The 25,510-nt window shown below is 53.2% G+C and overlaps 1 protein-coding gene and 1 non-coding gene across 12 annotated transcripts; one reads left to right on the top strand and one right to left on the bottom strand.

Moving 5' to 3' along the window:
- Positions 1-1,463: 1,463 nt before the first annotated feature.
- Positions 1,464-24,282, bottom strand: GRAMD1A (GRAM domain containing 1A). 11 transcript variants are annotated; one of them, XM_028529451.2, is made up of 20 exons: positions 24,020-24,282; positions 14,936-15,146; positions 14,828-14,848; positions 14,285-14,369; positions 14,054-14,157; positions 13,886-13,981; positions 13,007-13,087; positions 9,913-10,025; positions 9,615-9,765; positions 8,858-9,056; positions 7,741-7,884; positions 6,478-6,596; positions 6,259-6,401; positions 5,555-5,658; positions 5,298-5,471; positions 5,114-5,201; positions 4,224-4,235; positions 3,818-3,925; positions 3,615-3,735; positions 1,464-1,919 (listed from the first exon to the last, which is right to left on the bottom strand). In XM_028529451.2, the coding sequence occupies exons 1-20, from the start codon at positions 24,265-24,267 to the stop codon at positions 1,827-1,829; spliced, it is 2,415 nt and encodes an 804-aa protein (XP_028385252.2). In that variant the 5' UTR covers positions 24,268-24,282; the 3' UTR covers positions 1,464-1,826. The 11 variants fall into 11 exon arrangements, with proteins under 11 accessions (XP_028385252.2, XP_035868273.1, XP_035868269.1 ...); XM_036012380.1 differs by having other exon boundaries at positions 3,615-3,753; positions 8,849-9,056; XM_036012376.1 differs by having other exon boundaries at positions 3,615-3,753; positions 8,858-9,122.
- On the top strand, positions 17,838-17,975 carry LOC114511783. Its single transcript, XR_003685749.1, has one exon. It is a non-coding gene; the product is annotated as a small nucleolar RNA SNORA67 (small nucleolar RNA).
- Positions 24,283-25,510: the final 1,228 nt, after the last annotated feature.

Raw genomic sequence — 25,510 nt, forward strand, 5'->3', positions numbered from 1 at the left:
GTCAGGCCCCGGTGGGAGTGTCTCTGGCTGGGGGTCATTGTCTAGGTCCTGGCCACCAATTCTGAGTGGGATGAAGTTCTGGAAACTCCCTGGCCCAGCTCTGCTGGGGATGAGGAACCAGGATGTGAGGCAGGACATGGGCAGATGGACAGGAAGCCAGGGACACTGGACACCTTTGTGGTCTGGGCCTCTGTGCCAGCACTTACTTCCTGGATTATGAAATTCTCCTACAGAAAATAACCTTCTTGCTGTTCTGACCCCCCCTGGCTGGGTGGCAGGCTGAGGCACAAAGAGGACAGGCCTTGGGCACTGAACAGGGCACCTACTGACAGCCCCACAAGCTGATGTTCTCTGAGCACCTGCTGCAGGCTTGGCGCTGCTCTCGCACTTTACTGACATTAACTCATCTAATTCTTCCTACAGGTGGGTATGGGGAACTGAGGCTCAGAGTGAGTAACTTGCCACGACCTCATAGCTAGGGATAGGAGAAGTGAGCTCTGCTGTTTGTCTCCTGTGGTACATCCCTCCTCCCATCCTCTGCCCCAAGCCATCAGAGATTCTTACAGACTCACTGACATGTCGAGGGTCTCTCTTTACCCCTCAGTCACTCTGGAATTAGCATAGGGTGGGTTTGAGGGGCCAGATCTAGGATAAACCTGGACCAGGGATTTCACCTCTAAGCCCATTTCCTCATCAATAAGACAGGGGTCCGGATGGCCTCATGTGGATGGGCTGCTGTGCAGTCCTGAAGGGGTTAGCACCTTGCATCTGCATGTGGAGTTCCAGGGGCCAGGCTGCCCTGTGGAAGGGCCTCAGGCATGCAACTATTTGTCTCCAACTCATAGAGTTGACATGGGAATTAAATGAACATCAGACCATGATACTTAGGTTGGCATGTACTTGGTGCACAGCACATGAGTACTTTTCTTTCAACTTTCCTGTGGTGAATAACATTACTGAATATTTACCCTATTATAAACTGCCACTTCTTTTAACTTCCTGCATCCTCATAAAGTGGTTCTTCAAAGTGGGACCACTGGACAAGCATCACCTGGGAACTTGCTGAAAGCACAAGCTGGCAGCTCGCCCTGGACCTGCTGAATTATACGCTGCCAGGAGGTTTGGTGATTGGCCCTCCAGGAGACTCTGACATGGCTTAAGTTTGAGAACAACTCACGTCTAACAACCCTGGAAGACTGGAGCTATTCTTATGCCCATTGAACAGCAGCGGAAACTAAATCTGAGAGAGGCTGACCAGTTTCAGTCTGTGCCTAAGTATCAGAGGTAGAATTTGAACTCAGAGCACCAGGATTAGTCTGTCCTAGGAACCCCTGCACTGGACCCTGATGATGCAAAGCTTGTGTAAGATGCTAGGGAATTCCAGGTCATGTCAATGACTATGGCTCCAGAAAATGGACAGAACCCCTCCCTCCCACTCCCTGGGCCCCATGGAGACAGCCACAGCCATTTCCAACTCTTTATTGGGGCTCTGTCAGCCCAAATAAATACAATATATTAAACCCAGAGCTGAGGGAATCTGGCACCCCAGGAGGTGCTCTCCACAACCCCAGCCGGACAAAATAAGTTAGCAGGGAGCCTGCCGAAGGCCAGGCCAGCGCCCTGGCTGGGCAGGCGACGGCAGCTGCACTCGTACACGCTGGTCTAAAGTGCATCTCAGTTCTGTGGTCCCCGTGCCTGCATGGCCCCTGGCCAGGCCACCGGGATGGGTGGGCAGGAGGTTCCCGGTGCTCACACTGTGCCAGCAGTGGTCACCGAGATTGTGTCCATCTGACCATTTGCAGGGACAACTGTGTGGCCAGACGTCCTCAGGAGAAGCTATCATCGGGCTGTGGCTGGGAGTCGAAGGGAGGGTCTGAGACAGTGATGCCTTGATGCAGCTTCTCCAGTGAAAACTTCATCTGGGGGGAGAGGTGGGCTGGGTGGTGAGTGAGCACTGGAGGGGTGGTGTCACCCCCAATCCTGCAGTTGAGAAACTGGGGAAGGTCTAGAGAGGCCATGTCTTCTGCTCAGGTCACCATACAACATGAGCAGAGCAATACTGTACCTGGTTTAATTTATCACAGACAGCAGATGGAAGGGGCCCACCCAGATGGCCTGGGTTCGAGTCTGGACTCTGCTACTTACTGGGAAGCCTTGGGCAAGCCCCTTACCTGTCCCAGGTGCCTTAGCTGAAAGAAGGGTCAGTAATACCTACTTTACCAGGTTATTTCAGGGATCTGATGGCATACAGGAGGTGCCCAGTGCATATTATTCTTATTCCCTGCTGTGAAACCTTGGGCAAGTTTGATGGCCTCACACCTCAGCATCCCTATTTGTTATGTTTGGGGGGCAAGAACATCCCCCTCATAGCCTAGCCACAAGAAGCAAAGCAGCTGGTCACTTTGGCACTTGGAACAGCCCAGCTTGATCAGTGTCTGCTATTAGCACTCATTTGAGAAGTCAACACAGTGCCCATAGCAATCTGAGAGGGAAATGAGAATTTAACTCAGGATGGGTAGGCCCTGCCCTCCTTTGCTCTGAGCGATGGGGCCCTGGCTTCAAAACCCCCTACCCTATCCTCCACAGCCCTTCCCAGACTTCGCATCTCTGTCCACACATATGTGGGATGCAGTGGGACCCCAAGGTGGGACGCAGCATTAGGGCCTGTAGGGGCCAGACAGTCTTCACCATCACCTGGACCTTGGGTGCTGACACCTTCAGGGGGCCAGCCAGTGCCAGGTGCTCCCCAGCTTCCCACAGTCACTCCCCACATTAGGTACTTAGCTCAGGTGTCTGAAACTTGTGTTGACCCACCACATTTATTGAGCACCTGCTGTATGCCTGGCACTGGGCTTATACTACTAACAGCAAACATACATAAAGTGTTTACTATGGTCTTGGCACTATTCCAATGTGAACTCATTTAATTCTCATAACAGTCTTTGAGGTAATATCAATTACTACCCCATTTACAGAGGAGGAAGCCAAGGCCCCAAGTCTCTTGCACAAGGTCACACACCAGAATTTGAACATGGCCTGCTGAACAGATGCTGCTCCTGAACTACAGGGGCTGTATGGGGTAACCCCTTCTAAAGGTGAGACCCCAGTAGCCTTTGGACAACCTCTCCCACACCCTTATGTGATCTCCCTTAGTCACCCCAAAGTGGGGAGGGACTCGGACACCAAGTCTTGCCTACCCCTGGCCTCTGTGGCTGGTTGCAGGGGCAGGGCATGTGACGCTAGCAGCCAATGAGAGTAAGTCCTTTCCTTTGGATGTGAGACTAGAGCTGCAGGGACCACCTTGGTCACCCTCAGGGAGAGGATGCCCAGAACTAAGCCAACCCTGGGGGTAGGCAGAGTCAAAAGATGGTTCCAGAGACCAATTCTTACTGTCATTAAGTGGCTGGGCCCAGCCAGGCCTAGTGGGCCACATCTGGATTTTTTTCCCAGGATGGGGGCCAATAAATTGTTTCATTCTGCTGATATTTCTGGCAACCCAGAAGGTGAGGGACTATGAATGGCTTCCTCATCTTATGGAGGAGGAAACCGAGGCCCAGAGGCATGTGCCACACCTTCGGGTTGGAATGCAGGGTCCCAGAGCCCCAGGGCCATACCTCATCCAGAAGCTCCACTGAGGCCCGCAGGATCTGCCTCCACTTGTGCACCTCAACGCTGTGGAACTGCTTCTGCAGGGCCAGGACCTCCGCCCATTCTGCAGCCGTCTGGGGGAACTTGCTGTGTAGGGTGCAGGGCCTGAGTAGAGCCTTGGCCTCCCCCAATCTGCCCAAGCTCCAACCCCCTCAGGGTGCCCACTCACTCCTTGGCCAGGGCCAGACTGTGCCAGGACTCAAAGGTGTGGGCCGTCCTCTCCAGGGACCAGAGGCGGTAAAAGAGGAGAACATTGAGGGCGATGAGGATGATGAGGCTGAGGGCAGGAATCAGAGGTCAGGAGTCAAGATTGATGCTCCCACTAGTTGGGCACACACACGACCACACCTTAAAGGGACACCACGACTACTCTCTCTTCAGAGGAGGAAGCTAAGACTCAGAGAAGGGGAGAGACATGCAAAGCCAGGGTTCAAACCCAGGCCTGTCTAATGCCCACACCCTTAACTGCCATGCCAAACAAGCTCACTGGGAGAGCCAAGGATGTGGAATAGACAAGGGGCTGCAGCCAGGGGTGAGATATGAGATGAGGGGAGGTGCAGGGTGCAGGACCCTACCTCGCACAGATCCTGAGGAGGCGGTGAGGGGGAGACAAAGAGATGAGAGCTGCCCAGCCCATGCTACCCACCCCACCCCTCCTAGACCCCAGCTCCCAGCAGAGCATGCCACTCAGCCTCTCACTGGGAAGGAGGCTGGCCCAGAGAGGCTGGATGCATGGCCGATCTGACTCTCACCTCCCACGGTCCGCTGGAAGCATGGATCTCACTTCCATTTCCTCAGTGTCCTGCCTCTCCACACCTCCAGACCTTCATGCATGTGGGTCTCCCTGCCTAACCCTCTGGGGTCTCAGCTCAGGAGTCCTCTGCTTTCCCAGGAAGCCATCCCTGACTGTCCACTTATCCCGCCTGGAGGAAGCCTTCGCTGACCTCCCAAGGCTTCCCTACCCAGGCCCTGTTCCCTCTGCCTGTGTTTCCCTCATCACTTTGGTCTGGTGCCAGAACTGTCTCCCCCAGAGCTGCTTGTCACTGCTGTGTGCCCAGCATCACCCAGCTTAGGCTTAAACACAGAAAACACGAATGAAGTGTGTAAGTAAAATTGCTTCTTTTGCATACCTCTCCTGGTTCACCTAATTTTGCCTCATTTGGGTACTGATTCCTCCAGAAAGCCCTCCCTGGCCCTTGGGTGAGGTCAGGTCTCTCTAACCTCCCAGAGTCCCAGGCATCCCTCTCCCAGCAGGCAGATCTCTCCATGACGAACAGAGCAGTACACTGTGCACAGAGCTCTGCTGGGCACAGCTCCAACACTGGCTCCTTTAATCCTCTCTCTGAGGGGAGCCCACATTCCCACTTAAGCTGAGGCCCAGTGAAGCCAGGCACTTGCCCAAGGTCACACGGCTGAGATGTAGACACAGGCCTGTCTGACCCCGACGCCTGGCCTCCTTACTCACACAATGCTGATGAGCACCAGGACACTGGGGATGCCTGTCCCGGGGCCCTGGTCCGTGGTCGGTTCTGAGAAACGGGAGCTAAGGGAGCCTGTGGGAGAGCAACTCGGAGTCAGACAGACTCATCCAGCCCAACCCACCTGGGCCCTGCTCCTCCACCCGCCCTGCCCAGCCCTGACGAACGCACCCGAGGTGTGCATGCCAGCCCGGGTGCAGGGGTCGGGGTCTGGGTGCTGGGGCCCATCACCATGACCCCTCCAGCTCAAGGGCCGCTTCCGCCTCCGCAGGCCTGACAGCAATCCCCGGGAGTCCTTCCCGCCTTCCTCTAGGGACAGCTTCTCGGCCTTGGCAAGCTCTCGCTCTGTGGACACGAGAAAGGGCTTTGCAGGTCTGCATCCAGCCAAGCCACGACCCTATCCTGCCCTGGCTGACTCGGTCCCTTACCCAGGTGGTGGAAATAATCCTCAATGCCGTTCCACGAGTTCTTCTCAATGAGAGACTTCACGAGGCTCCAGGGCTGCTTCCGGTAGCGGATCTCAGAGGACACTCTAGGGTTGGGGAAATGGGGGGAGAGTGTGACTCTGGCCTTGCTGCCCCACTCCCAGGGGGTGCTTTCCTCTCTAGCTCAGAGAGGGCCCTGTGTACCCACAGAGAAAACAGACGCATCCCCCTCACCCACCAATGGCTTCCCTGTGATCCCTGCTCACCTGAAGTGCCAGCCAGTCAGCCTGTAACTCCCTCTCTGCCCACACTCACTACCTTGGCAAGTCTCCTGTCCGTAAGTGCTGCCTCAGCACTGCCCATGCACATTGCAGGCTTAACAGGTTCGGTCCTGAACCCCTTCTGTCTTGTTGCTGAATGCAACTCCACATGTGGGTCTTTGGTAGCTTGACACGCCCCCAACTGATCTCCTGATCATCCCCCAAACCTACTTCTCCCATCTTCCCCATCCTGGTCAATGGCAGTTCCACCCACCTAGAGGCTCAGGCCAAACACCTCTGGGTGTTCCTGGCCCCTTAGGGACCAACACTTCTGCTTGCCTACCAGGGTAGCAACCAACATTCAGCAACTGACTTTGACTGGGGAGCACCGGGCCCCCCCATGGGGTGGGGGGGGCACCAGAGCATCAGGTGGAGGCAGCTGCTCACCGAAGACGGGCCTTGTTCCGGGCAAGGCCCAGAATGCAGTAGCGGTGGGCAGTGTAGAAGTAGTCCTGGTAAGGGATGCCCTGCGTCAGCACCTCCGAGTCCACCACACAGCCGCCTGCCTGTGGGCCGCGCCGGAACAGTGTCTGCAGGGCAAAGGAGGAGAGAGTCAGGGCTGCCCACCTGGCCACCCCACCGGGCTGGCCACCCCGCCTGGCTCACCTGAGTCTCCACCACTGAGGCACTCTTGGGACCCAGCGGGTTGCTGATGGGAATGGTGTAGGTCAACACTCGGCGCTGATGGCACTTGCTGTCCCCACTCCAGGGGCTCAAGGTCACGTCTGGGGCAGGGAGAGCAGAATGGGGACACTACTCACCAGCCCTTTGCTTAACAGGCTGTAGGAGACAGCCTTTTTGTAAGGTTCCAGTTTTCTTGGGTCTTGCCCCAAACCCACTCTTCTTCCATGTGCCCACCTTGGCACCTACCCCATGTTCCTTGGGACGCCTAAAACTTTAGATGTTGATGATACTCAGAGCTGGAACCTTTGCCCTCCCTATACTTCTCATCCCTCCTACAGCCTCAGTTTCCCTGTCTGTACCAGTCCTGGCCTCTCCCCTGAGCCTCAGACCTAGGGCCCTATTACCTCCTGAACACCTTTCCCTCCAAGTCCCCTGGACCACTCATACCTATTGGGCCCCACATTGGCCTCCGCATCTCTTCAAACCTGCTCATCCTCTGGGGCCCTATCTCAGGAGTGGTCCAACTGTCCTCTAGGCCCCCCACCCGAGCGCCAGGCCTGCACACTCTCTCCCCCATCTGACTCTTGAGCTCCTCTGCTGGTCCCATGGTCAACCCTTCCACTTCACCTGCTGCTGTGGCTGCCCCTCTCCACACCTGGCCACAGGGGCCCAGCCTCGAGGGATTTCTCACAGTGCCTGCCTCCAGCCTCAGGGGCTATGTAGGTTCCTCTCCCCCACCTCCCCCGCTTTCTGGACAGGCCCGTCCTTCAGGCCTTAGTTTCCATTTCACATCCTTCCAGCAGCCATTCCTGATTGGATCACAGCTACCTCTCTGATACTCATGTTTATTTGTGTGAGAATCTATTTACCCTCATTCTCACTAGATTGTAGGGTATATCTGTCCTGGTCTCTGCATAGAGTAGTACTAAATGTATGATCATCACATTTACAAAATATGTGCTATTTGGCTACTATTCTAGGCACTTTTCTAGCATCAACCCATTTAGATTTCCTGAGACCCTGATAAGGCAGGCACTATTACCAGACCTCCATTACGCAGAAGGAACTCACGCACAGAGAGGCTGGAACCCTGCTAGTAAGAGGCAGAACACTCTGCTCTCATGGATGCTGCCTTTAACCCCCTCACCCTACCACACCTGACCAGCACAGCAAGCAGTGCCTGCCTATCTCCAGGCTTGTCCTCCCCCATCCTCCCCTGTGTCTGGGGAATCTCAGTCCCCTAACCTGTGAACTTGCACTGCTCCAGGAAGCCCTGCAGGAAAGGTGAGTCTGAGAAGAGCATCTGCTGGAGCCGTTCGGCGCCCACATGGAAGACAGAATTGATGAGGAGACGGCCAGAGAGGTCAGGATGCAGGGCAGCCAGGTCCGCTGGGAGATACAGAAGGGCAGCAAATGAAGCCACTGGCATGCCTCCTTCCTCAAAGTGCTTCCTTGGTTTCCCTCTGGAGACCACCCTACGCCACTCCTGGCCTTGCGGAGTGGACGGGCAGACCTGTCTGCCTAGACCAGAGCGGGCACTGGGCTACAGGAGTGGTTTTCAGGTGGCATGTGCCCTAAGCCCAAACAATCAGAGCCATCATGACTGGTTCCCACTGTGGGCCCAGCCCACTGCATTTCCAGTCACCATAGGCCCGTAGGCCTGTGACTATCAGCCACGGGGATTGGTTCAGAGGCCAGGCAGTCACAGTGGTTGGTTCTGAGGGATGTGTGTGGCCCCAAGCAGCCACAGAGACTGGTTCAGGAGTTGGCTCATTTTCCACTCAGAGCCAACCCTAGAGCTTTCAGCCACTGGGAAAGGCATATTTTCTCTCTGCTAGGCTTGTCTGAAGCAGGGGAGGGTCTCTCTCTGCCCCAACAAGAGGAGAAGCTACCTGGGAATGAAGTTGGCACAGAGAAATAAAAATGATGATGATGATGATAATGATGATGGAAATTATAATAGCTTATACTTACTAACTGGCCCAAGTATTTACATAGATTAACTCATTTAATTCTCTTAAGAACAACCCTATGACGTGGATATTATTATTGCTAATCCTGTTTTTCAAATGAGGGAAATGAGGCTCACAGAAAAATGATTCACCCAGGTTACATGGCTAAAAAACCACTGTGGCCAGAATTTGAATCCCAGCGATTTGGCTTCAGAGTTTGTGCTCCTATCTGCCTCGCTCTGCCATCTTTAAAGCAGAGCTAAGACAGATGTCTAACAACAGTATTAAATGCCTTACCTGCCCACTCCCTGGGTTTTTTGACCCAGTGAGCCAGCAAACCCCTTGCTTAAGCCAGTCTGAGTAGTTTGTCATGTGCAACTAAAGCAAATGATTCAGACCACCTGCTTCACCTTCTTCCCCTGTGGACGAGGAGGAGTGACTCGTGTCTGTCAACAGCTCCTCGCTGGGCAGCAGATCCAAGGGGCCCAGGGAAACAGGTCCTTCAGGTGGAGTGGGCTCTGTGCTCGGCGGTTCAGCCGCTGGAGTCACCATCTGGCTAGAAGAGGCGTCTGGCTGTCTGTCTGTCTGCTCCTCCTTGTCCTCCTCTGCCTGCAGAGAATGACTTAATTCAGCCTTGTCCCATTTCCATCCTTTCCATCCCAGCCTGAGGGCTTCCTGTGTGCCCACATTGGCCATAAGAATTCAAGTCTAAGAAAACCAGTGCTGGGAGGTCACATGTATAAAGAGGGCTTACAGCTGAGCTTCAGGGGGGCCCTGAGGCCACCCAGACAAGGGCTCCTCTTAGCCCCTTGCAGGCCTATCTTGGATGACTGGGCTATAAGCTTTCTTATGCCTGTCCATGCCTTGCCTGGGTCCTACCTTGTGCATCCATCCCTCTGTTGCCTCTTCTGTCTGTCACTCTTTCCATCTGTCTGTCTCCCCTTTGCTTGTCTCTCTGGTTCCCTACCTATTCCTGTTTATGTTGACCATCTCCCCAGCTCTGTCTTATCCCTCCATCTATCTCCTTTCTTACCCCTCCACTCACCTCTTCTCTGTCCCTTGGCCCTTTCCCTCCCTGGTCTCCCCCAGCCTGTCCCTCTCCCTGACACCACCTCTGGCCTTCCTCTGTCTCTTCCCCACAGCACCCTCCTCTCTCCCTCTGCTCACCCCATGGTCTGCATCGCTGCTGGCTCGGGAAAGGTTGGGGGTGATGCGGCCACGGCGTGAACCCACTGGGCTTGGCTCCTGGCTGTGGTCGGCTGCCCCTGAGGGGGTGATATCACTCAGGGCAATCACATCACCCACTTCCTTAGGGCTCCTGCAATGAAAGGGAGGGTGTGGGATCACTGTATCCTTGAGACCCCACACACCCACCACAGTCCACCTGGAAGTCCAGGAGTTCTTCATGCAGCCCCTTCTGTCTCCCCCAACCCCTCCAGGAACCGGCTATCAACTTTTGACTCACCCCAGGCCATTCAGCTGCAAGGGGCAGACATAGTCCTCATCCTCACTGGTGAGACCCAGCTCTGAGCCGTAGCACTGATGCACCAGGTGCCAGAGCTCGCGGGGACTCAGCGTCTGGGCAGGCAAGACGCGTTCAGTGTTGGCCTCCACCACACCCAGGCCAGAGTGCTTTCCACCCAGTGCCCACCAGCCTCAGCAGTTCCCCCAGTGCCCACACAGGGCAGCATGGTCTCCCATCCCAGATCTTACACCCCATGACAGCCCAGTGGGGAGAAGCCAGTGTGCTCAGGACTTTCCCCTCAGGTTCTCACAATACATAGCTACAGGTTAATGGTCCCAGTTTTACAGAGAATACAAGGTCCAGGGAGAAGTCATGTGCTTGATGCCACACAAATGACCAGAGGCAACTCAGGGATTCCAACCTAGCCAGCCTGCAGAACCTCTGCTCCCACCCGCCCCCCTGCTGTCCTGCCCCCACCCATTTCTCTAGTGTCCTCAGGAGCCCTGGTCTTTCAGCTACTCATGGCCTGAAGGGGTGGATGCCAATGATAAACCAGCAACAGTAATAATGATAACAGCAGCAGACATGCACTAAGTTGTTACTATATGCCAGGCATTCTTCTCACCTTTTCACATGAGCTAACTCACTGAGTCTTTAAAACAGTTCTGTAAAGTCAGTGCTAATATCACCATTTTAAGACAATGACACTGAGGCACAGAGGTGCCCATGTGACAGCGCTGAAATGTTACCCCAGGGGCTGTTCTAGCACCCTGGTGCTACCTCTGGACAACCCTGCTTTGTAAGAGGTGACACCGCTGAGCAGCACTTATTCTGAGCTCAAGTCTGGTTGCTATGAAGTTGGGAGAGTCCTGATCTGACCAGTGGGGTTTGGTAACTTAACCAGGTCACGTAGCTCCTCAGTGATGGGGACAGAACTCCTGGCAATCTGGCTCCAGGGCCTACACTCTGAACCCTCCTCTGCACTTGCCCTTGCAGCTTTGATGCTGGGCTGTCTCCTTTCTCTGGCTCCTGCTCCCTCCTGGCCATAGCTGGAGCTGCCCCTGAGAGGGCAGGACAGAAGCACAGCACTGCTGGAGGAGCGGGTTCTGACCTCCTGAGGTGCTACAGGCCAGTAGCAACAAGCCATGCCAACCTGACATCTAGCCACACTCCCTCCCTGCCAGTGTAACTCTGATTTGTTTGGGGTGAAAATCTTCTCCAGCCAATTCATCTTCCCTTTGCCAAATACCCAAACTCTTTTGCAGCTGAAGGCAGTCATGTAACCCCATTCTAGTCAAAGAAATACAAAGCAAAATCTAAAGGAAGCTTTTCCTCCCTTAAAAAGGAATTTCCACTTTCTATCCACCCATGTCCCCCTTCATGTTTGGGACACTTACATGAGGACATGACACCTGGACTAGAGCAGCTACTTTGTAATCACAGGACAACAAGCATATGAACAAAACATCACCATGCAGAGGATGAGTGTGGAAAAGTGGACAAGAACTTGGGTCCTTGATCCTTCACACCCACCCTGGACCACCTGCCTCCAGACCTCTCGTGACATGAGCATCAGTATGACACAGTGGTGGAGTGGAGTCCAGAACCTGACTGCAGTGGGTCAGAACCCAGCTCTGCCACATACAAGCCCACATGACCAGGGGCCAATCTAATACTCTGTGCCCCATTGGTGAAATAAAGATAATAACCATACTGCCTCATGGGGTGGTTGTGAAGATGGAATGAGTTCATTCCTGTAATACTCAGATCAATGCCTGGCACTTAGTAGCACCATTAAGTGTTAGCTACTAATACCTTGTGAAATGATTCAGTATCTGTTTGCTTAAACCAGATTGTTTGGTTGGCATTTCAGTTACTTATTGCCAAATGCATCCTATGTAAACCTATGCAACCACAGAGGGCATTCCAGGAGAGCCTGACGAGGGCTGGCACCCAATGGGCTATTGGACTGTAGCAAGTGAAAGTCTAAAATCCCTGCCTCAAAGACTTTGGGCCAAGACATGATTCAAAATTAGGATTTTGGATTGAAGAAAAGTAGCACAGTGGCAATACTGTAGGCTATAACAGAGCACCGATACTTATATTTTGTATCCAGTGCAGTGTATGACAGAGGTTCTCAAAGTGTGGTCCAAAGATTTCTGGGGGTCCCCTAGACCCTTTTCAGGCTGCCTATGAGGTCAAAATTATTTTCATAAGCCTAAGTATTACTAGTAGTATAAGGTATTACTTATCTTTTCACTTTCATTCTCTCATGATTATACAGTGGTTTTCTAGAGGCTCTATGACATGTGATGCTATAATTTTTCTGGTTGCTAATGCAATGTGTTGTGTATTCTTGTGCTTAAAAATTTCTCAGTTTTAGTTTCTAATACAGTAGATATTGACAGATATAACCATCTTACACAAATGCTCTTTGGAGCCTACAATTATTTTAAGGAGTGTAAAGCGTTTCTGAGACTACAAAGTTTGAGAATCGTTGGTATGTCCCATTAATATACTGGACACTTAACTTTACACTGAACTGCACCTAAGACCAGTTCCGCTCACGCTCAGTAACAACACGAGCAGACGCAGGGAGATACAGACCTGTGCTCTGCGAGAGGCATGCATGGCCATTTAAGTGTACATTAGTTAAAACTAAATTAAATTAAATTAAAAATGCAGATCCCCAATCACACTAGCTACTTTTTAAGAGTTCAAGGGGCACATGTGGATAGTGGCTACTCTACTGACCAGTGCAGATAGAAGACACTTCCATCACAGCAGAAAGCTCAACTGTGCAGTGCTTGTATGCATAATAAATACCACATTACTAGCTCAGAGCAGATTTTGCTGCCACATATAAAAAATGTTACGGTGAATAAGAGGCTGTGCATACACATTTCTAGTGGGCAGCCTCTGTCACTAGAGTCCACAGTGATCCCTCGTGGGGCCCATGGGGTATGCTGCCGATATGTTGAGGCAGATGCCCATGGAGAGGGGCTGGGCAGTCCTCCAGTTCCGGCACCCCTGGCTCCATGGTCTCCCCTGGCCCACCCGCAAAGTCCCCTGTCCAGGCCTCCTCTAGGCCCACCTTTTCAAGCAGCGCGTTCTGCCAGAGGCGGAAAAGGAGCAGGAAGCAGCGGTCCCGGGCTCCAAAGGAGGTGAAAAAATGCTGCAGGAGAGAGATGGGGTGTGGGGGAGACACGAAAGGGTGGAGGGGCAGGTCCATCCCCATCCAGCTCCGTCCGGATCTCCATCCTGAGGTATATCCATTCATTCATCCCTTCTGTCTTTCTACAGAATGTTTATCCTGTGCCCAACCTGGCACTGGACGCTGGAGTCACCGTGTTGGGGAGATGGTCCCTAGCTCTGTATCCAGAGCTCACGGGCTAAGGCAGGCTCATCTCCAGATGGGGTCAGTCCAAAGGGACTGGGCTGGGAGGGGGGAAGCCCAGGGCAATTTCCCAGTCTCCTTTGCCCATAAGGTGGTCAACTGATCTTCTTTTGGCCAGTAAAACACAAAGGAATTCTGCTGTGAAGTGTCGTGTGCGTGTGCACACAGCCACATTTCTTTCTCCCGTCCCGTCTGGGCCACTGATGGGAGGCAGCCATCTTGGGATCACGAGTCAACATCACAGGGACAGAATGGAGTGTCAGGGAAGGCTTCCAAGGAGAGAAGACATCTGAGTTGTAGATACGTAGGAGGGAAGAATTTTACTATTAATCCTATCTCAGAGCAGCTGTGTGAGGGGACAGACTGCAGGGACTATGACAGCAGGAGGCTGGTGTGGAGATCCAGGTCAGAGATGATGGGAACCTGGGCCAGGGTGGGGGCAGGGAGAACAAAGAGAAAGCCACAGACTGAGAGCAGATCAGGGTGCAGAAAAAACAGGGCTTTGGTGGGGGAAGAAGGGAGGAGTTGGCTAAGATCAGCGACCACATGGCTTTGTCAGCAGGTCCTCTCACTCACCTTCTCACTCTCTGTGCAGATCTGGATGGCGTTGGGGATCAGCTTGGCCGTCTTTTCCTTCTTTAGGCACGTCACTTCCTTCAGCTGGATGGAAATCTAAGAAGGACAGGCAGGTCAGGAGGGGCCAGAGCCCTGCCAGGGCCCCTTCTCATCCCTGCATGGGCTCACTGTTGTCTCCCAGCGGAAGATGTTGCTGTAGAAGCAGATCCAGTTCTCGGAGAGATAGAGGCGGCCCTGGAGGAGGATCTCACGCTGCAAGGCACAGGAGTAATCTGAGGCGGCCAGGAGAAAGACAGGCAGACACCCGAGTCACACGGCTGGCCTACCTAGCACCCAGGTGGGGAGGTTCAGGAGGGCAGAGATGGGAACTCAGGGCTGGGTGGGCATATCAGGACTGACCCACGATGAGGCGTTCAGCTTCAGGGAGTTTGCTGAACAGTTTTCGGAAGTCCTCATTCCGCTGTTTGTACGTGGGGCTCAGCATCTAAGGGAAGTGTGGGAGGTGTGAATCCAGGTGAGGTTCACCTCTAATTCTGCCCCACTGTGCTCCCAGAAGCCCCTCAGTCTTTTCTGCCCCAGACAGGCTCTCTGATGCTTCAAGTCTAGCTCATTCTGGCTTCCACTGCCAGTAACACAAGAGTAAATATGATGAGAGTTCCCGTTTACTGATTTCTGATTACACACCCGTTTACTGAGTACATAAGTCAGGTCCTATGTTATATACCCACCAGCATCACTGACTCTTAGTGAAAGTTCCGTTCAGCCTCGTAAAGTGGGAACTGTTTCTCAAGGAGAGAGGTCCAGAGAGGTTAAGCAACTCACTCAAGATCACACGACACATAAGTAGCAACAAAGATATGACCCAAGGTCTGCTGACCCAGCCCCACTTCACTGCTGTCCCCTCCCTCCAACCCCTCTAGCAAGCCCCTGCCCAATACTTACACTGTACCAGCTCTGCATCTTCTGCAAGAGAAAGGAATGGAATCAGAACAAGGCTCTAGATCCCTGGCCTTCCACCCTTCTCCCCAAATGGCCAGGGCCTGCACCAACCTTGCTGTTGCGGATGAAGTTCCGGCTGCCCAGGCTCTGGGTGCTGGGTGTCCCAGGCACCCCACCCTTCTCTGAGGAGCTATCTGACCCCTTCTCCACCATGGTGCCTGGTTCTGGCTCAGGTGGGGGTCGGCTTGGGGGTAAGAGCTGCAGCCGCTTACGGAGAGATGGTGAGCTGCTTGGCGTGCTCCGGCCAGAGTGGGGGCTGGTACTGGAGGAAGGGGGGAAAGAAAGGGTTATGGGATAAAACAAACCAGGGGGTGCAGACAGGCCTATTTTGGGAGGCCTGTGCATCAGCCTGCTGATCCTTATCCATCCATTCTACTCCACTTCCTAGCAGCATGGCCCAGAGCAGGTTCCCTAACTCTGTTCCTTGGTTACTATATCTGTGACTCAGGGATCAGTAATACATGTCCTCATCCAGTTGTCTGGAGGTAAATGAACAATAAATGCGCAGTGCTGCTAATACAGCCTGGAATACAGTGAGCTCTCAATATACCTGCTATATTCTGAATTAACTTATTAGTCATTTATACAATTAAAAACTTACTGAGCAGCCCCTTTCTACTTGGTTGCTTGAGCTAAAAACCTAAGCATCTTATTTTCTTTCTTGCACTTCCTTATTTCTAATCTGTTGGTAAAGTCCCACCCAGATCACCTCCAAAATCTATTTTCATTATTTCTATTAGCCCCACTTCCCCACTCCATCCAGTGACCTGGCTCAGTCTCCATCCTCAGCCTCCTGCACACCGGTCACCCCCGACAGCCTGCTCCTCACACAAAGCCAGAGGGGCCTATGAACCAGAGTCCAGTCAGGTCAGGACCCTTCTGGTTGAGTCCTCACCAGGCTGCACCTCAATTCGGCTAAAAGCAAAGTCCTTACCTTGGCACCCAAGGCCCTAATGTGATCCCTGTCACTCCCTCCATTCCAGCCTCCTTTTGCCCCTAAAGCCCACCAAGTGCATTTCTGTGTCAAGGCTGCTGCACTTCCATTCCCTGTGCCTGAATGTCCTTCTAAAGCCTCAGCATAAGCAGCTGTCTTATTCCACTCAAATGCATTTCGCATGGTGGCCCAGCTGCAAGTAGCCCCCAGCTCCACTCACACCATCTCGACTCATCCTGATCACTTATTGGGCTTGGTCATTGTCTGCTCTACACTGTAAATTTCAGGAGATCCTGGTTGCCACTGTGTCCCCAGCACCCAAAACTATATCCGGCACAGAGTGAACTCTGATTACACACCGGTGACTCCATGAATAATCCATGTGCTGCCTAGGGTGGGGAGCAGCAGAGACCACCAGATGTGGTGCCTGCCTTGGGGAATTAGCCTGCTGCTGGGAGGCAGCCCCAGTACAAGTAGAATGCTCAGAGGACCAAATATACACACTCTCATAGGGCTGTGGAGTCAGTTCGGGGGCATTTGAAAGGACACTCATTGTTGACTTTGTATCAGGACCCACTATCGTGGCACATTCTGCATATGAGGAACTGTACTGATCCTCACACAACACTGTGCATTCGATACTCTTATCACCTCCTTTGCAGAAGAAACTGAGGCCCAAAGTGGCACACCACTTGTCCACAGTTTAACTCAGAGCAGGATTCCAACATAGGACATTCAATCTCCCCTGGGGAGGAGGTGGGAGCTCCTCAAACAGTCGAGGCTCCTCATACTTCTCTCTCCTGCCTCCAAGCTTTAGCACGAGCTCTTCCCTTTGTACAGACTGTCCTTCCTCTTCTTTGCCTAGCAAATTCTTACGCATCCTTCAGGACTCTTGCTCCACACCTCCTCCCTCCTGAACACTGCCCCCACTTCTGTGGGTCCCCCCAGCTCCCATCCCAGTTCTAACCACTCTGCCTATACTTCCCTCATCCTAGCCCTGACTACTCCATGCTGTCACTGTTTGATGACATCTCCACAGATCTGTAAGCTCCCTGTTGTCTTCGTCACTGTTCTGTCCCTAGTATTGCTCAGGACAGGAACCAGGGCAGGCATTCATGTTGTAGTTGTGAAATGAAATTTGTGGAAATAAATAAATAAAATAGATGTGACCTAGGCCACCACTGTACCTCCTAGACTATCAAAGCCACCTTCTCTTAAGGTCTCCTGCTCTGCCCTTGTCTCCCCACATGCAGCCAGAGGGAGCCTGTGAACCAGGCCAGGGCCCTCCTCTGACCGCATCTCACTCTGGCTAAGGGCTAGATGCTCTCATCACCCCCTCGCTCACTCTTCCTGAGCCTCTTCCTTGACTGTTCCCTCTGCCAAATGCCCTTCCTCCCAGATGTCTGCAGGCCTCTGCTCAATGAACACATCTCCAAAACATCTTCCTTCAGCTCTTTAAAATACACTCCTCACATCCTGATACTCCTTCCTCTCCATCTCTCCCCTCAGCACTTCCCTGACCCAACCTTCTGTACTTGTCCTTCTTTTTTCTTTTTAAAAGATTGATTTATTTATTTTCAGAGAGGTGGGGGAGAAAGAGATAGAAAGAAACATCAATGGGTGGTTGCCTCATGTGTGCCCCCAAGTGGGGACCTGATCTGCAACCCGGGCATGCGTTCTGACTGGGATTCAAACTGGTGACCCTTTGGTTCACAGGCCAGCACTCAATCCACTGAGCTACGCCAGCTAGGGCTGTCCTTGTTTCTTATTCTCCCACATAGGAGGTGCACCCCAAGGGGGAAAGAGGTTTACTTCCCAGCTGCATGCTCCTTGGCCATTTGCTCTTTTGGGCAGAATAAATAAATAACCCTCCACTCCCCCCATCCAGAACTCAGACTCAACCAGGTGTGTACCTTGCCCAGTCCTCTGAGGAATGAGGCTGTGGCAAGTCTCAGTTTGGTCACTTCCCTATGTGACCTTGGGCTAGAGTTTGAGCCTTCCATTGCCTGTTTCTCTTGAATATAACAGTATCTACCTCGCCTAATAGTGCCCCTCTTCAGGCAAGTAGCAACTTGGAATAAAATCTGGCATGCCTCAGCTTGTTACGGCAGAAGGTCACATGTAATTTCCTTTGCCTTCTTTTGGCTCCCTACGTGTAAAAAAAGAAAAAAAGTATCTACCTTACAGGACTGTCTGGAGGAGGACATATATACAATCAGCCCACCACATGGAAGGCACTCTGGTTTGATCATCCAGGGATGTCAGAGTACATGGCCCTGCCAGTGCCCCAGCACACCTGTGTCTAAGTTGCTCCACTGACCTCGACAGGTATGGCAAGACACCTCAACCTGGTGTGTGGAGCCCAAACTGACCCCAAACTGCAGTTGTTCACTCTCTAACTACACACTGGCCACCTGCCACATGCCAGGCACTGGACACACAAAAGTGAGAGAACTAGGTACAATCCCTGCCTGCAGGACCTGATGTTGTTTGGAGAACAGACAATCAATAAGAGAACATGTAAAGGAGGGTGATAATCTCACTGACACTAGTCACATGAGCAGCAGCAACAACACCTGGCAGTTTTGAGAAACACCGATTCTGGCACCCACTGCAGACCTCCTGAATCAAAGACAGGGTGGGGCCCAAGAGAGAGTTGGAGGACCACGGTGATAAAGGAGGGCTAGGTGGACGGGCGGGGTGGGGTGTAGGGCACACTTGAGCTGAACTCTGAGGTTAAAAAACAGATCTAGCAAAGGGAGGGGGAAGATAGGTTTAGCAGCAGGAACAAGGAATTCAGGGACAGGGCTGAGACTGGCAGGTCTGAAGAGTGAGGTGGCCAGTGGGGCTGGGAAAGGAGGACAGGAGGGTACAGGTCCACCCACAGGTACTGTGGGCTCTGGTCAGCTGTGGATGGGGCTGAAAGAGAGGTGACCACACTCCTCACCTGCTTCATCTTCTCCCCTCTGAACTGCAGACCCCTCCTTAACCTGTCTTAGTCTCCTGTAGTCACAGGTCAGGGGAAGGCATCTAAGGACAGGTCTAACACATACAGACCGAGCAGGGCAGGGCCCACGCCCCCAGATCTTGCTCCTTTGCAGGAGGAACAGGAAGTGCTCCAGGGCAGACACAGCCCTGAGGCTGCCCAACCAGGCAGACTGCAGCAGAGAGAAGGGAGGAGCCCCAAGTGTCTATAGGACCGTTATGGGGGTGGGGACTTGGCAGAGAATGGGGTTTTTGCCACTGCAGATATCTCACCTCCAGCTTCCTGGGCCTAAACAGGCCCAGAGCTCCCTCTGCTCAGAGCAGACCAGGTGCACACACAGGTATGCATTAAAGCAAAACTTGACAGCCAGTGTCACAGGCAAACTATAGTTCCCCACAGTTGCAAGAAGTCTTCCCTACACTCCCACCCCCAGCAGTAGCACCACAGGTATGTTACAGTCACAAACAGCCGCAAGCCCCAGCATAATTACATACACACCCGCAGCATTACAAGTATGCTACAGGCACAAAGTCCCAAAAGTTAAATGCACTCACACACCCAGCTGCAGAGGGTCAGAGAAACACAGAAAACCACAAAAAGACCCTGATATATTACATTCACACATAGCTATAAGAACATCTCAGAGAAGAGTTGAAAGGAAACACTCCCAGTTATAGAGAATCACACAGTCAAAGAATAGTCACAGAGGACCCAGCTAACACATGCACAACCTAGGGAGATTAAGTCACAGAGTCAGCTCAGCTCCTATGGTGCTCACCATCTGGCAGAGAAGAGAAAGCAAAGGCCTGCTCTAACATGGCAGGGGATGGAGGTGTCAGCAGCTGTTGCTGACAGAGAACCCTGACAATCAGAATAATGCAGCCCCTGGGGTTGTGGCCACATCCTAACAACATAGTGGCCAGGGAGGTTCTTTATAAACTATAACAGGGGAAGAATTAAGTTATGATTATTGCTCCAGAGAGTCAAGGGTACTCCTAAGGTCTCAAGAGGGAGGGGCTGAGACCCACTAAGAGCCACAGGGGGTCTCAGTCTCTTGCTCTTCACACAAAGCCCCAGCGGGTCAGCTGAACACATGGAAGCCCAGGCACATACATGTAACAATGTTACCAAGGGACACACACAGGGACTTTCACACAAAGATGGAATCTGAAGGAAATTACAGGCACAACCCCAGAGGGTCTCAGTCATACAGCTCTGGCCCCAGACACACAACATCACACTTGGACACACAGGTAACTGACATTTGCACACAGAGCTAACAGGTTCAGAGGTAAATTATAGGCACATTCAGAGGCAAATGGTTGTAGCACCAAGCGCAGAGGCTCAGACACATATGGTCACACATTACAATCACAACTGGACACAGGCAATGTACGGTGATACTTGGAGCCACAGATGGAGCCAGATATAAACTACACACACAGAGCCAGGGAGGATCACAGTTTTCGCACCCTGGAAACCTAAACACATGCATGCACGCTCCGAGTTTCAATCTGACAACGGATGTCTGATGGGGTGGCATACACCACACACATACAACTGCAAAAGGTCGTAGCCACACGAGCTGAGCCCAGACACACACTACAGAGTCATAATCAGATACACGAAGGGAACCTACAGAATACATGGAACTCTAGGTAAATTACACACACACACAGCCAAAGAGGATTACAGCGGCCTGCAAACTAGGAAAACTGACACGCACATACAAGCTTCCAAGACATCTACAATTCATAATTGGAAAGACGGGGCCAGACAGGGTGCAGGAGGACCCCAGAGGGATCAGGCACGCGGTCGGTCGGTCGGCCACATGGAAGCCCCCAACCCCCAGTAACCCTGGCGGAGGCTCAAGACAGAGGACTGTGGGAGGAGGCTCGGGCCCGGCGGGGCTGCTCCTGGGCCTGCCTCAGGGTCCCAGGCCTATAAGCCCGCCCTGCCTCCAGCCCAGGCCCAAAGAACCGGGTCAGCTTCGCCCCCATCCCCGCCCCCCCCCCCCCCCCCACGGCTCCGAATCAGGGACAAGCCAGGCCGGGGCCCTCCCCACAGGCGCGCTTCCCGCGAAATCAGCCCGGGACCCCAACGAAAGCCCCTCTAACCTGGCGCATCGCGCCTTGGCAGCGACCAGCCAGGCCAGAGCCTCCCAGCCATCAGCCTTCAGTGCCCCGGTGCACCCTAGGACGCCAAGCCCCATCCCCACCCCGGTGGGCCCCAGTGCCTTGGGTTCCCGGACCTCGACTCCGGCAGGGGCCCCTGCCCCGCACGGTCGACCCCGTCTCCTCCCGCCCGGTCCTTACTCGAACATGGATGCGGCGGCGGGAGCGCCCAGCCGGAGGGCAGGGCTGGGACCGGCTGAGCAGGGCTGGGCCGAGCTAGACGTCCCAGCAGGACTCCCGCCCCGCCATCCGAGGCCGCCGCCCCACCGACCCAGCCGCCGCCACAAAAGGCCTAAGCTACCCGAGGCCCAGGCGGCGTCACTCTCCCCTTTCCCGCTCCCGCCCCTGCGCGTCACAGCCCCCCGCCCGCGAGGGAAGAGGGGGAGGGACTGGCCCAGGCCGGGGGGTGGGGCCTAGATACTGGACGCGGCGGCCTACGCTGAGCCGGCGAGAGAGGGAGACGCAGGAGGGTGCTAGTCCAGGCCTCGCAGGGACCGTGGGACCAAAAGAGGCCCCGAGGGAGAAATAGAGACAGAAGGACTCGGGGCCGCAGGGGGAAGAAGACCGAGACCGAGACAGCGTGGGAGGCGCCTGGGACGCCGGAGAAACAAGGATAGAGGAAGAGAAAGAGACGGAGGCCAGGAATCTACGGAGAGACTGACAGAGAAACCGAGGCCGACTTGATTAAATCAGAATGCTGCCGTGGCAGCTGCCTCGGCACGGGCTGCCACCCTCTCCCCTGGTGCCCGGGAAAGGGGTCCTCAGCTCCACTGACGCGCCTGGCCGGGAGCTCCCCTCCTTCCAGGGCGGAATCTAAGACGTGGGGCGGATCTGGGGGTGGATGGAGTTTCTGGGAAACCGAGGTGTTGGGGCGGCTTGCACTGGGTCAGGAGGGGCATCACGGCTGCTGGAAGGGTTGTCCCAGGTGGTCAGCCAGGCCGAGTTAGAATTCAGCATCCCTGGTGCTTATCTACACTGTGACCTTGAGTAAGTCAGACCACTACTTCAGTGGTAAGGGCTTTCCCACTGAACGGTGTGGGGAAGGGCAGCAGCAGCACTTTCACAGACAGAAGCCCGTTTCAAAAGATGGGAATGAGTGGCCCAAGTCACCCAGCCAGTAAGCTGCAGAGTTTAACGCAACCCTGCTCTGAGGCCACAACCTATGGCCATCTCTGCGGCAGCTGCCAGCATTTGTTGGCTCTGGACTCCTTTGCCCTAGAACACAGAATGTGAGGCCCACGTCAAAGCTTCTGGCCAGAAGCACCTGTGCACAGAGATTTGCTCCCTATCCCTCTGCAAGATAGGTTATTCCTTCCTCTTGAAAAAAAACTTCATCCCCACCCCCTTCCCAGCCTCCAAGCAGTAGGACTCCTCCATATTGGTGGATGGCAGGCCCCAAACTTAAGTCTTTCTTGACCCGTCTTTCTGTTGCACCTACACAACCTATCCATAATCTAAACTCTTCTCCCCCTCCACTGTCCACCCTGACCCAGCCTCAGTCCTCTCCCTCCTGGAGCATCACAGCTACCTCCTCCCTGTCAGCTACTCTGGTTCAAGTGCCCACAGTCCTCTCCCCACAGGCAGTCAGAGGGAGTCAAGTCTCTGAGCCCTTCTGTGGCTCCACCTCATTCATTCCCAGCCAAAAGCAAAGCCCTCACCTTGATGCCCAAGACATCGTTTTGACTTCACTTCTGTCTCCCCTCTGCTCACTCCCTCCAGCCCCCTAGCCGCCCTGCATTTTCCTCTGATTCACAGGTACATTCCTGCCCTGGGGCCTTTGCACTCGCTGTTCCCTCTGCTTGGAGCTTGGAAGCTCTTCCCTCAGTTCTTCCCTTGACTGCCTCTCACCATCAGATCTCAAGTAGACCCTCCCTCCACCATCTCCCTCCCTCTCACTACTCTCCTTGCCTGTTTCTTGTTTTGAAATACTTTCATATTTTTAATTAGGGAATGTTTATTTCAAACAAGAAAATATGTAATAGTCATCTATGTTCCCACCACCCATATAACTGATGTGGACATTTTGCCATTTTTGCTTCAGATCCTTTCTTGGGTGTTTGTTTGTTTGTTTGTTTGTTTTAAGAAATAAATGATTACAGTTACAGCCAAAGGCTGAGATCTTACCCCTGTTCTCTCTGCCTCGGCCCCCCAAAGTACATACTGCCCTGAAGTTGATGTGTGTTTTTCCTGTGCACTTTCCCATCCTTTTTGTAGGGAAGCATCCACCAACAATATAACGTGTATTATTGTTCAATATCTTAAAATGATACACAGTTAGACTCATATCATTTTACAACATGCTTTCTCCATCATCGTTGTTTTCTGAGATTTCTCCATGTTGACACACAGAGCTCTACTTCATAAACTTTTAACTCTTTTCATGTGTTCATTGTTGGAAGAAACCTCAGTGGATATTTCTTTTCAGAGCCAGTGTAGTTCTTTTCCTCTTTTCCTCTTTTCCCCTGTAGCCTTGAACCTCCCAGTTCCTGTTTCCTTGTCCCAGGAACAGAGTTTCTTTGCAGTTTTGCTTAAACTTTTTTTTTTGCCTGTGAGCTACAACAGGAAATACCTTTTATATTGGCTTTCAGTACATACTTAGAAATATATGTAATGTCACAAAAGCTTCAGGAAACCACACTTATTCACTATTCACTATACCTCATATGCTATGTATTTTCAATTCTATCCTTGTTCTGTTTGGGAAAAAGTGCTGATTACAATGCACTACATTGGCTTCATAGTCCTTAAAAAGGTCATGACCCACAGTTTGCAAAACATTGGATAGATTGAAGGGGGTGTCTATCTCCAGTCTGAGTAGGCAGGTAGTGCTCAGCTAAGCTCAGATTTGCTTGTCCCAGTGCGTACTCCCACTTGCCTGTTTTTGTTTGTGCATCTATTTTACAACTTCCAGTCAGGCTAAGGCCACATTCTAACTAAACTTCAGCCCTCTCCTGGACAGTGACAACCACAGGATGCCCACCTTTGAGCATGAGTCCCTAGAAAGAGAAAACCCCTTTCCTGTGCCAACACCTGGGTCTCACCTGTCCTGGAGCAAACTATCCAAGTCTGAGGTCCTTAGCAGCTGTAGGCGCTGGGGCCTTGGGGTGCAGTGAGGTGACTCCCCATCACTTGACGGTGTTATCTGAATGGAGGGCACTTCCAGGAGCCTCCAGGGCTCATCATCCTGTGGCTGCTGGCTCTGGCATTCAGCTGGGGAGACAACTGAATCCTGGGAATGACCCTGGGTCAGTGGGGGCACCCCAGACAGCAGGGGCAAGAACTCAGCCATGAGGAGGGCTTTGCCTGCTTGGTTGTGGGCCTTGGACAGCAGATGTGGTTCTCTGTGGGAGAAAAAAAGAGAGGTGAAGGGGAGAGCTCCTGCCCAAGCCCTGCCCCTCCCCAAAAGGGAGATGAGCTAGGTGCAGAGCACAGTGTGAGGGTCAGAGAGGTTTGGATGGTATTTCCACTTCTGTGGGTATCCTCCCCTCACCACCCCGAGCCTCAGTTTCCTCTTCTGGAAACTGAAGGTCCTTATGCTGACATCCTAGGGTGGCTGAGCAGTGTCAGAGACCTGTGACACATGGAGGGCCCAGAACACAGCAAGTGGTCACTGAATGTTCATGAAACCTGTTTAGGTCCAGGGTTTATTTTTCTGAGTATTCACCAAGGCCAAGTCCTGGGTTTTCTACAAACGCGCCACCCAGCTCCCTTCCCTACACAAGGCCACGAAGGAGCCAGGCCCGAGGGGCCCCAGCGGCTGAGGCCTGGGTAACGGCTGCTCAGGAGAGTCAGAATCCAGGATTTCCCTTCCCTGTTTGCTCAGCAATTATCCCTCCCAAGACAAACAACAGGAGGGTGGCTGGGCTGGGCTGTGGCCTCCTCAGATGGGATGAAGCCAGGCTGGTTTCTGCAATTGCAGTTGTGATATTGGAGGCCACCTGGGCCTGGGAGATCAGATCAGTGTCTGTCTGTCCTTGCAGCAGGGGCTTCTTGGCACCAAGCTGCCAGGGGATAGGGAAATAGGACCTGTGGAACCCAGAGAAGATTTCCCCCAGTTCAGGGAAGACTCTGACTCTTACAGGCCAGGCCTGGACCCCAGGGTCCTTTCCAAACACCCCAATCCTCCTACCTTATGGCTTCTACCTCCTTCTGTCCTCACAGCATTTGGACTTCCAGGGTAAAGGCAAGAGAACAGGCCCTTCCTTCCCCCACGAGTCTTGGATGGGCTAAGTAGTCATGACCTTGCCAGTTGGAATAGCCTGTTCACTGGAGTCATATTCCCCTCAGGCCAGCTGGGAGAAAGGACAAAGTGGGGGTGGGGGTATGCACACCACAGAGGAGGCTGAAGCTGGCAGTCATCTTGTCCTTCCTTCTTGTCTTCACCCTAGACCTCTACTGATCCACCCTCCTCTTGGCCGGCAGCCAGCCACAGCCTAGCTTCTCTCCCCACTACTCTCCCAGAGCTGCTCCTCGAAGCCTAGGGATCCTCCAGGCGACCAAATCTGACACATTTTCCACTTCTCATCTTCCCA

Source organism: Phyllostomus discolor, chromosome 12, assembly GCF_004126475.2.
Source record: "Phyllostomus discolor isolate MPI-MPIP mPhyDis1 chromosome 12, mPhyDis1.pri.v3, whole genome shotgun sequence".
Classification (NCBI taxonomy): domain Eukaryota; kingdom Metazoa; phylum Chordata; class Mammalia; order Chiroptera; family Phyllostomidae; genus Phyllostomus; species Phyllostomus discolor.

Excerpts from the sequence above, each read along its gene's own strand:
- GRAMD1A (XM_036012375.1), bottom strand. The coding sequence starts at position 24,267 with ATGGCTGAGTTCTTGCCCCTGCTGTCTGGGGTGCCCCCACTGACCCAG. Across the intron at positions 15,147-24,019 it reads GATAGTTTGCTCCAGGACAG|TACCAGCCCCCACTCTGGCC; the intron begins GTGAGACCCAGG and ends CCCTTCCTCCAG. Across the intron at positions 10,026-13,006 it reads AGAACGCGCTGCTTGAAAAG|ACGCTGAGTCCCCGCGAGCT; the intron begins GTGGGCCTAGAG and ends TTGCCTGCCCAG.